General features: G+C 53.4%; 1 protein-coding gene across 2 annotated transcripts; it reads right to left on the reverse strand.

Moving 5' to 3' along the window:
* Nucleotides 1-749: 749 nt before the first annotated feature.
* Nucleotides 750-11051, reverse strand: LOC149861907 (uncharacterized). Of its 2 annotated transcripts, XM_090054599.1 has the most exons (8): nucleotides 10933-11051; nucleotides 8478-9180; nucleotides 8152-8362; nucleotides 7635-7724; nucleotides 6969-7141; nucleotides 6343-6469; nucleotides 4948-5064; nucleotides 750-4516 (listed from the first exon to the last, which is right to left on the reverse strand). In XM_090054599.1, exons 2-8 carry the CDS (start codon nucleotides 9075-9077, stop codon nucleotides 2709-2711), a joined length of 3126 nt encoding a protein of 1041 aa, XP_089910725.1. In that variant the 5' UTR covers nucleotides 9078-9180; nucleotides 10933-11051; the 3' UTR covers nucleotides 750-2708. The 2 variants fall into 2 exon arrangements, with proteins under 2 accessions (XP_089910725.1, XP_089910726.1); XM_090054600.1 differs by lacking the exon at nucleotides 7635-7724.
* Nucleotides 11052-11290: the final 239 nt, after the last annotated feature.

Below are 11290 nucleotides of genomic sequence, written 5' to 3' on the forward strand. Positions count from 1 at the left end.
TGGCCTGTTCCCATTCCACAGCTCTGGAGAGGGCAAAGAAACCAAGCACAGGGATACCTCATCTTGTTCTTGTCTTGGTCTTTCTTAGGCAGAGAATGCATTACAGAGACTGCAGTGAAGGGAAAGAGGAAGGGCACAGTGCAGGCACCCAGTGGTGCAGAGTAGGGCTGAGCGAAACACCATCGTTTCATCCCGATGTCCATTTCACCAGTCTGTTTCATTTCGTCGTTTCATTGCATTTCGAAGCAACGTCCCGTTTTGTTTCGTCTAAACCGTTTCAACGTTTCGCTCATAGAATATAATGGGGAATCATGAAAATGCCTAAAACGTTGTCATTTGTTGCCTGATTCAGATGCAAATTGCAGGGATGGTAAACCCTTCTGAGGGCATGAAGCCTGGCACGTTTCAAGGAAATAGGCATGAGCAGTACTGGGAAAGGGGTTATGTGGTGGTAAGGAAATGCAAGGTCAAGGTAGAGAGCAGGGAAGGCTTCCCCAGCTATAAATGTCCTCCTTTCTGCAACTAAAGAGCCTCACGTAGCAGAACCCTGGGATCAGGAGAGAGGATGAAGCTAGGAGGCTGTGGCAGGCCAGTAGGGAGTGCTCCTGCGCTGAGCCACCCACCTCACTGTGCCCGACCACCTACCAAGCTCCGAGTGCCTCCCTCGAGGCACCTCACATCTGGCTGACCCCCTTCCTGGAGCACACCCACAAGCCTTGGGGTATCACTACCACCACTCAGGAGTCTTAGTCTGATAGTGGCTCTGTGCCTCATGAGGTACACAGGCTTTATAGACCTGAAGGATACTCGACCCACTGCAAGAACTTGGGGTGCTTGCCTTAGTCTGAAGCACAAATAGTGGTCTCACTTGGTCAGCCGGACCAAGGGGACCCTAAGGCATAATCTAGACCCCCCTCCCAATAAGTCTCCCATGCTAGGTAGAGAGGAGAACTTTATTGATTACAAGGAGTAGGTTTGGAATATGGTACAGGGTAGAGCAATATCAAAGAATAACCCTTAGAGCAAACAGCGGCATGGTAGCCTTTGATCACACATCTGAGTTACTGCAGGCTATATATCTAGCTAGCTTTCAAGTAACTTACTCACAAGTATCATCCAGAGGCTGACAGAGCTTTCCTCTGGAGGCAGGCCGTTCATAGTGTGTCCATGTGTTTTGAGAGAGAGAGCAAGCTGCCCAGGTTCATCTGCTCTCAATGTCTTCATCATGGCTGCTGCCTCTCCTCCTGGGCAGTCTTTAACTTATACAGACCTTATGACATCATTTACCTGATCCAATGAAGGCCAGCAGTTGTTGACTACCAGGCAACCAATTTGAAATGCACCACTGGTTGCCAGATAGACTGGCAGGGTCTCTATCCCCCCTCCCAGTCCTGATGTCATTGTGTAGATAGGGACAATAGGGATTTTAAGGCCCCACGCAGGTGTGTGAGGCCAGTCATGTTGGCAAAGGGAGCAGGTTCCCCCCTCCCTCTGGAATGTATCCAGCTCAGGTTACAACTCAGGGCTACCTGAAGCAGATAGGGGCAGGGGTGCCTGCCCTCTGCAGCAACCGTGGTAACCACATTGTCAGATAGGTAATAAGCCTGATAACAGAGTTTGGGGACAGACTGGGATGACTTTCTACCACAGAGGCAACCAAGGACAGTCCCCAGGTGTGATTTGCAGACAGTTGTCTAGGGGAGGGCACCCTTTTGTAAGGAATTTCTTCTCCCCCTGGGAGTTCTGACTGCTTTTAGAGTATGACGAGGAATGCACAGGCTCCAGGGATGATGCAAAGATTGTCTCAGAGATTCTCTCAGCATCTGGGCTGGCCTCTGCCTGTGGTATTTCCTCTTAACCCCTTCCCACAAAACCAGCTTTGGAGGATGGGTGGTAAGATAAAAACCCTGTTACTTGGAGAAAAGTCATGGGACATGGGTAGCCAAAGGGGATAGGGTCATGAAAAGGCCAAGGTCGGCAGCTGACCAAACCCAGCTGATGAGGATCGGCACACCAGGTGGAGATAAGAGAAATGGAAGCACCCGCCATGCTTAAAAGGCAGGCAGTAAGGGACAGAACCTTGCCCCCTGGACACTTGAAGGAAGAAAGGAATACACGGTGGATGACAAGCAGAACAGGAACACATACACCCAAGGGACTGCAGGCCAATGGCTGACCGGTGAACAGTGGGTGACGAGGGCAGCCAAAGAAAGGCCAGGGAGCCTAGAGGTCAAATGTTGGAAAACAGAATTAGGGGGAGGAAGCCCCAAGAGGCTCGGCAAGGCAGTGGTGGAACCGCAGCCCAGTTAAAGAAAAAAAGTGCCACTCAACAGGGCAGTGAAGAAACCACTTCCCTGCTAATGAGCAATAAGCACAGCCAAGTACAACTTTGTAACTAGCACTCAATAAATGTAACACCTTGTTAAACTCCTGTCTCACCTCACTTGGGGAATAACTCTTATCATTTCTCCCATCTCAAGTCGAAGCAGACAAGCTCTGAGTGAGGCCAGGGAGACACATTCACCTTCCCACAAGGGGCTCTGGGCCCTTTGCGTTCTGGATTATCCTACAAGCTCCAAAGGCTGAGTAAACTCTTTCTGCAGTCCCCCCAGGATAACGATGCTTGCCTGAATACAGTAACTTGTGTGCGATGGGTAGGCAGACATTCCCAAGCTCTTCCTGCATTGCTGGCAGAATTACAGATGTTCCTAGCTGTGGATGCGCTGGTGCCGAGCCAGGTGGGCAGACTGGGTGAAGCTCTTCCCACACTTTAGGCACTGATATTTCCTCTCCCTTGTGTGAATACGCTGATGCCGGGCCAGGTGGGAGGAACAGATGAAGCACTTCCCACACTCAGGGCATTGGTGTGGCCTCTCCCCAGTGTGGATGCGCTGGTGCTCGAGCAAGAGGAAGGAGCGGCTGAAGCGCTTTCCACACTCAGGGCACTGATGTGGTTTCTCCCCAGTGTGGATATGCTGGTGGCGAGCCAGGCTGGATAAAAGGGTGAATTTCTTCCCACACTTAGAGCACTGATGTGGCTTCTCCCCTGTGTGGATGCGCTGATGTTGAGCCAGGCTGGAGGACTGGGTGAAGCTCTTCCTACACACTGAGCACTGATATGGCTTCTCCCCAGTGTGGATGAGCTGGTGCCGGACCAGGTGGGAGGAAGAAGTGAAACTTTTCCCACATTTGAAGCAGTGATGTGGCTTCTCTCCTGTATGGATGCGCTGGTGCCGGGCCAGGTTGGAGGACTGGGTGAAGCTCTTCCCACATACAGAGCACTGATGTGGCTTCTCCCCACTGTGGATGCGATGGTGCTGGGTCAAGCTGGAGGATTCAGTGAAGCTCTTCCCACACACGGAGCACTGATGTGGCTTCTCCCTTGTGTGGATAAGTTGGTGTCGGGCCAGGTGGCAGGACTGGGTGAAGCTCTTCCCACACGCAGGGCACTGATGAGGCTTCTCCCCTGTGTGGATGCGCTGGTGCCGGACCAGACGGGAAGGGCAGGTAAAGGTTTTCCCACAATCAGAGCACAGACACGGCTTCTTCCCTGTGTGGATGAGCTGGTCCTTGGCCAGGACAGAAGACCTGGTGAAGCTCTTACGATATTCAGAGTACTGATGCATCTTTTCCCTTGTGTGCATGCGCCTGTGCCTGGCCAGGCTGGAAGGATGCCTGAAGCTCTTCCCACATGTGTTGCAGTGGTGTAGCTGCTCCCCCTTCTGCCAGCACTGGTGCTGGGACAGGTCTTTCCAGCAGATGAAGTTCTTCCTGCACTTGGTGCAGCGGTGTGTCTTCCTTCCCAAGTGGATGTGCCGGTGCTGAGCCAGGGAGAAGAACTGAGTGAAGGTCTTACTACATGTGACACAGCAATACTGATGCTTCTCCCTGTGCATGTGTTGGTGCTTGACCAGGTTTGAGCTGCACACAAAGCTGTTCCCACATTTGGTGAAGCAGTGGGGGAGCTCTCCAGAATGGACCTTGCAATGAGCAGCCAGGGTTGAGAGACAAGTGAAGCTCTTCCCACACCTGGCATATACATGGGGCTTCTCCCCAGCATGCCTTTTCTTGTGCAGAGCCAGGAGTGATGGGCAATTAAAAGTTTCCCTGCACTCAGGGCAGGGATGGGCCCTCTCCCTGCTCTTCGCAGTGAGCTCCTGTTTCCCTCTGAGGCCCTTCGCACTCGTTTCATTTGGATGCAGTGCTTCTCTCCAGTGAAACTTTGCCTTGTGACTCTTCAGGTCTCTCAGCTCCACAATTTTTTCCCTGCACCCACGGCTCTTTCTGTGTTGAGTCCCTTCTCCACTCTTCTGCCTAGCTAAAGATGGTACCTGGTTCACTGACTCGTTCTCCTTCTGCTTTTGTGGTCTCCCCTGACTCTTGTGCCTTTGGTCCCTCTCAGGTCTCAGGGAGTCCATCTCATACAAACTCCCTATTGAAGTCTGTGGTGGCCCCAGGTTTGCAGCCCCTTCCAGAGGAGGCTGCTCTTCAGCTCTGTTCAGCAGCCAGGCACCTCCTGTGTGCAGAAGAGAAACCCCAGATTAGTCCCTGCTCAGCCGGCAAAGTCCAAACACCACTATTCATTCTGCTGGGATGGGACCTTGGCACTTGTGTTTCCTTAAGGAAACAAGATCTTCCTTCCAAAATCCCAAGTGCTCCCAAGGAAATTAGATCTGTTCCTAAAAAAAATCAAAACAGCAAACTCACTTTTCCCCCCTAACACCTGTAAGTAGGGGGAAAAGAAAGGATTAGTTACTTCCTTCCATGGTCTTGAATTTCACAGAGTGGGAACAACACCTGCCTGGATATATTAAAGCATAAGTTATTTACGGTCAGCACCTTGCAATGGCAGCATAGGGCAGGTCTGCGGTTTTCAGGCTCCCTGTCACTCTGGGCATGGAGCATTTCTGAGAGAGGAGTCAGGTAGAGGGGACAGCCAAAACTCACCTGGAGCCAGGTCCTCCAACCTTGAGATTGCCCCGCAGTCCTCATCATCACCGACCCAGAGCTCCACCTCTCCTCGCTGGATACGGCAGATTAAGTCAGGTGTGGGACCTCGATAACCTGTGTAGGGCAGCAGTAAAAGTGTGGAGACTGGATACAGAACCACCAAAAGGGATTTGGAGGCTGGATCCAATGAACTCAAGGATTCTGCTAGGGCTCTGATGTAAAAGGAGGGTGGACATGTAGGATGAAACAGAAAGCAGTGCAGGGAGAAGATTTCAATAGATGATAACCCTTGTCATCCAGGTAGTGGAGGGATGGTCATAGGAAACAAAGCTCCAACAACTTGGAGGTATAAAAAGGTATAAAACTGACAGAGTCACCAGGCACAAGGGTGGAGATGCAGTGATCTGCATTGTACTAGGCAGCAGGAAGATAAAGCTTTTACTATTTTCAAGGGAACCAGATTATGAGAAATTAGACATGCTTATCTTTCCATAACCTTTAACTTATCAGTTGAATCCCAGGAAAGGGGTGGAAATGAGATTATTCTAAGTGAAGTTTTAAAGCGAAGAATCATGGCAGTGAAAAGAATCCAGGCCCGGTGGTTTTCATTAGGCCCTGCACCTAGCCCACTTTTTATCACAGTGATAGGCATCTGATATGCAGAGTGATTTGAGGAGGAGGACAAGATGTCTGGTGAGAACGGCAGAGTGAACTTAAGAGCCCAGGTTTCAAAGTAAATAATATCGAATCCAGAGTCTATGGTCTGTGAGGATGAAGATATTAAAAAGTAACATGGGCAGAAGCTACCAGTGACTCCTTGTTAGAAGTACCTGGATTGCACCACATGTACATACGTCACACAAAAAGTACTGAGCACATTTATAATCCAAGTGTTGTAGCAGCAGAGGCTGAAAAGACTTCCTTTAACTTCTGCTGCATCATAAGCAAAGGACAAGAAAGCGGATTTCAACAGCACTGAACTAAGGATTGTTAAACGTGTTGAGACAGGACACACCAAACAAAGAGAGGGAGGAAATCAGAATAATTCCCAAGGAACAGCTGTTAGTGAATTTTTAGATGCAGTGAATTAGAGATGGTATGAACAGGCTGAGAAGGCAAAGGGAGATCACGTTGCCAAGAAACTGCTGAATATGGAAGCACCAGGAGTTACTGGAACAGAAAGACTCAAGTGGAGATGGCTGGATCAAATGAAGGGGGATATATAAATCTGAAATGCAAGAGAGGTGTGATCACTGACAGAGAAGTGGGGAGGAAGTGGATTTCAACCACCAGCCAAAAGTTCATGAGCAAGAGAGTGATAAAAAACAGGGAGAAGACAGTAAAGTTTAGAGTTCGTTTGGCTCCCGGGAGAAGCAAGAACCAGAGCTTTACCCAGGGAAACAACAGCTTGGTAATTCCTCAGCATCTGGTTGCAGTAAAGCCCCTTGTCTCCATCGTCCAGCAGCTCCCACTCCTTCTGTGTGAAGTACACAGCCACGTCCTCAAAGGCATCTCGGAGCTGCAGACACAGGTGTTACACCATTAACATCTGTTCCAGCTGCTTCCAGCCCCCAGCTCCCTTTCAGGAATTACTCTGTCCTACAATATTTGCAAGCTCGGCCATGACAGATAAGGGTGCAAAATTCCCCATTATTCAGCTGATGTGTGATGTGAATGCAGCTGCGGACGTAGGAATTAACGTGTTTGCCTTGGCCTGGCTCATCATATTCTATTTGCTTGACTGATCCCTGGAGGAAGCCCAGGCAGCACTTCCAGAAAAAGGGAGCCATGGCTCCGTGGACTCTGATCAGGCCTTCCAGTGCCAGCACCCGTGCCTATCTGCACTTGGGAGTGAGCTCCTGTTCTTGCCAGCCTGGTGTGTTTACAGCCTCTGTCACCAGAGACGTGTCTCTCTTCAGGTCTCCCCGTTCCCCAAATTCTTCCCAGCACCCCTCGATCCTCCTGGGCTTTGCTCCAGCTGCGCTCCCACCCCCAACTGCAGCCAGTGCCCAGCTCACCTCCATGCTCCCCCTCTGCTTGGATGGCCAGCCCTGCCTCGGCCACACTTGGTCCAGCTCCACCGTTAGGGAGCCCCCCTTTCCCAGTCTCCCCGGGGAAGTCCTCTGCAGCTCCAGCTTTACAGGCCCTTCCTCAGGAGGCAGCTGGTCAGCTCTGTTCAGGGTCCCTGCGCCTGCCGGGTGGGGGGAAAATATCCATAGGTTAGCCCGGGTGCTGCTGGCAGGAGGGAAGCCCTGCCGTTCTCCTGCACTGGCCTGTGAACAAGGCAACCAGAGACTTGGGTGTGTGGAAGAGGGGGAGAGAAGGAGGATTCAAAGTCCCACCGCTCTTTCTAAACTAGACCTCCGCAGGCAGAGCTGGAGATGAGCCACAGTAACTCTCTCCCCGGGCAGGGTGGCGATCACAACACTATGTGAGAGACTGCAGGGACGTTGCTCCTCGAGGGATTTGGGTGCTGGGTCAGCATCCACATTTTAAAGGCAGGCGAGGGCAAATTCAAGGTTCATCTTCTCCAGGGTGTGTGCAATGCTTCCAGGGGCACTGGGAGAACAAGAAAACGTGCTCTGTTGGAGCAGTGACTGCATCAAAATGCTCTGGCAGAGAGATTTTCTCACTGCTGGATGGTATCTGCTGCTGCTGGAAAGGGTAAAACCACTGCTCTTTACCTGCTCCTGGGGAAAGGCCTCGCCTGGCGCACCGGCTTGAGGAGTTTTCATTTCCTGACAATTCCCAGGTCTCCTTGGTTTTGGGGAAATCTGCAGCAAGACCTCGGGTTAGCTGTATGTGAACCAGCCAGATCTCACTGGGGAAGCTCACTTGCCCCAACACCTGTGCCAGTCCCTTGCGCACAGAGAGCTCATGGGGGGGCTTGAGAAAAGGGTGAGTGAACATCAATTGCTTGGAAATGAATCACATCGTTGCTTGTGACCATGGTAGAGCTACAAGGTCAACTCAGGTAAACCATCCGTCTATTCGGTGCTGCATGCATACAGTGCGAAAGCCCAGGGGCCCTCCCCCTGGGACAGCCCACCAGAGATCAGAGCTCTGTCCCACCCCAGCCACGTGGTTACAAATAGGGAAGCCCTGTCATAGGGAGGTGCAGGCATAAGAGCCTCTTCCTTGCATGCAGGATAGCCACTCAGGCACCCAGACCCATGCCTTAGCCCACAGCCAGTGCCTTACCTGACTCCTCATCGGGCAGGGACTCTTCTTTTAGGATACAAAGAGGCTTGTCCTGAGGCCCTGGGATTTTCCTCTGTCCTGCCTCCTCCAGACGCATGTCCACAGGATGGGCCTTTGGCTGCTCCAGGCAGCCGTCAACAGGTTCCTGCAGTGCCCCAGTGGGCTGCATCTTGATTGAAGACACCACCTCGACCTTCACATTCACCGTGCCCTGGGGGCAGGATAAATAAGTCACCGGGGAGCTGAGAACTAAGAGAGATGGGGTGGGAGAGAACATCCCCCAGACACATGGAGACGCATCAATGATCAGGGTGAAATGCTCTCACCTGGAGTGTCTTGTCCTCTGCCTGCCCCAGCTGAAACCCCTCAGCCAGAGTCACGGCCTCGGCGCAGGTCTGCACGCCGCGTTCCCACTCCCAGCTCCGCATCTCCCGGGGCAGGACGGCCAGGAACTGCTCCAGCACCACCAGCTCCAGCATCTGCTCCTTGCTGCGGCGCTGGGGCTCCAGCCAGCCCCGGCACAGCTCCCGCAGGCGGCTGCAGACCTCCCGCGGCCCCGCGGCCTCCTGGTAGCGGAGGCCGCGGAAACGTTGACGCCACGTCTCTAGATTGGGACGGTTGTCCCCCAATGCCGGCTGTGGAGTCACCAACGGCAGCTTAGCCTCAAAGGAGGTCTGCATGGCCTGCTTCACCTCCTGCCCCTGGATCTCATGTCGTTGGACCGGCTCATCGTCCAGCTGCTGCGTTACGTGCTGTGGGGCTGACCATCTTGGGGATGCCCCACCAGTCCCAGCCTGGATGACATGAGAGACTTTTCCTACTGCCTTGAGTCTTCCTGCATCCTGCTTCTCCATCTTCACCTCGGGCTGCACCAGCGCTGCCAAGGGAAGGTCCACAACTGCCACAGGCTCCAGCTCAGCTGCCATCTTCTCCACCAGGAGAGACCCCACAACAGCCTGGGACCTGGGCTCTTGCTCTCCCTCTGCTCATGCACAACCCCTGTCAACAGCATTCAGTCTCTGGGGCTGTCTGCGGGAAAGGAGACAGCAGATTTCACCATGTGATACAAGACCCAGGACCATGACCCATTGCCCGAGCCCCCAGGTCTGCCCGGCCCTGATGTCCACCCAATTTCCCCTGCTCAGTTCAGCCTCAGGGTTGTCCTTGCTTCCCCTCCTGCCCTGACATGGGCTGCAGGGCCTGGGCTGGCTCCTCCACACCGCTCCCCACATCCTGATACCCTGCCCCGAGCCCTCTGCCAGGTCCTGCAAGCACCCACATGGTGCTCAGCCTAGGCTGCTATTCCCAGCCCTCCAGCATCTCCCAATAGCCCCAGGCACTGGCAGAGCCTCCCCACCCACTTCTCTTCACGTGGCCCCGGCCCCCTCTTGCACGTTCCCCGCATTCCCACCCCCCCCATGGTCCTTCAAGTGGCTCCACAACCCCTGACACCCCTCCCCGACAGCATTCGCGTGGGACACAGCTCCTCCGACCACCCCACAGCCACCCCCTGCAGTGTCCTGCACATGGCTCCAGGGCCTCTCCCCCATCACACACCCTCATGGCTGCACCTCCTCGCCCCCCACCCAGGGCAAGCAGAACCCCCCTTAGACACCCCTGCAACAGAGCCCTCTGCCCTGGGTGCGACTCGGCTCCAGCCTCAACACAAAGTCCCCCTGGACTCCATCCATCATCTCTGGGAGGCTGGGGATTGCTTACAGGCTGCCCCGGTCCCACTTGGGAGCCAAGCTCAAGAGAAAGCAGTGCAAAGTCCTTGCCCCCACCTGCCATCCACTGCCTTGCTAGTGCCCATCACTCCCAACCTGCAGCCCCATGGTGTGTGTGTGTGTATGGAAAATTGATGTTTCTGCTGGGACCAAACTCAGAGCCTCCAGGCTAGAGGGCCTTGCCCCTCCATTTAGGGAGCGGGGGTGTGTATATCATTTGCTAAGTTATAAAGTGTGAGCATGTATGTAGGTGTATACATCTATATGAGTGGATGTGCATGTATATATGTGTGTGGGTATATGCATATGTGTAAGTACGTGTAGTCCAAGCTTTGCTGGGCTGAAGCCACTTCCCTGGATCATTTCACAGCACCTGAGACCTGAGCTTCACCCAGAAACGCTTGTGAAAGAGAGATACACGCATATATATATGCACATGTGCAAGCACACCCTCATGCACACAGACATAGACACATGCCTACAGACACATAGAGACACAAGCTGGCACAGGCACACGTGCGCACACACAGGCGCACGCGCGCACACACAGTGCAGCTAAGGTGGCCATCATAAAGGAAAGCGCAGTTGTCCTCTGTCCTCTACTGATGCAAAACCGGATGCCTTTATGTCCTCAATTTTAGGCACTGGGTTTCATATCAATAGAGGACAGAGGACAGAGTAGCAGAAAACCGGCACGTCCTCTATGATGGCCACCCTAAGTGCAGCACAGAGGCATGGGGATAAACAGACACGTGCGCACAGTGCGGCGGACACGGACAGACACACACACATGGGTTTGGGAGCACGCCCAGCTCCAGCTGCGTCCCCCCTGGCCCAGCCGTGTCCTTGCAGTGTGCCTGCATGTGAGTGTGTGTCAGCAGCAGCACTGGCAGCGTTAACCCTTTCCTGGCAGCAGCAGCTGCTAGGGCAGGATCCCCAGGGCAGGGCTGGGGCTGCTGCAAGGGGTGGAGACCCCCTCTTCCCCCCCCCCGCTGAAGATTAACCCATTCCCTGCCAGCTTCATCTCCTCCCCCCCAGCCCCAGTCTCCCTTACCAGTCTCCAGTCTCCTCCTAGCCAGCATGTCTCTGTCCCACAATGCACCAGGATGGCTCCGCCCCCTCTTATCAGGGATGGAGCAGAGGGGAGGGGGGGACTGGCTGCAGTTACTTGTGAGTTTGAAGCTGAATCCCCTTTCTTAAATCTTCTTCTACCCAGAGAGCTGGGCATATCTTGGCTTTGCTGCTCAGCTCTGTTAGTACCTCCTGTCCTATGCAGGGGAGCTTTGTAACATGTGATGTATGAAGTTGCTTATAGGAGGCATCTCTGATGCAGTTCATCTACAAGGTTCACATCTACCAAATCGAAGGAGGCCAAGTCAGATGCTAGCCACGGCCCTCCCTGGCATCCTGCT

This window comes from Crocodylus siamensis, chromosome 6 (assembly GCF_052110815.1).
Source record: "Crocodylus siamensis isolate JL-2025a chromosome 6, ASM5211081v1, whole genome shotgun sequence".
Taxonomy (NCBI): domain Eukaryota; kingdom Metazoa; phylum Chordata; order Crocodylia; family Crocodylidae; genus Crocodylus; species Crocodylus siamensis.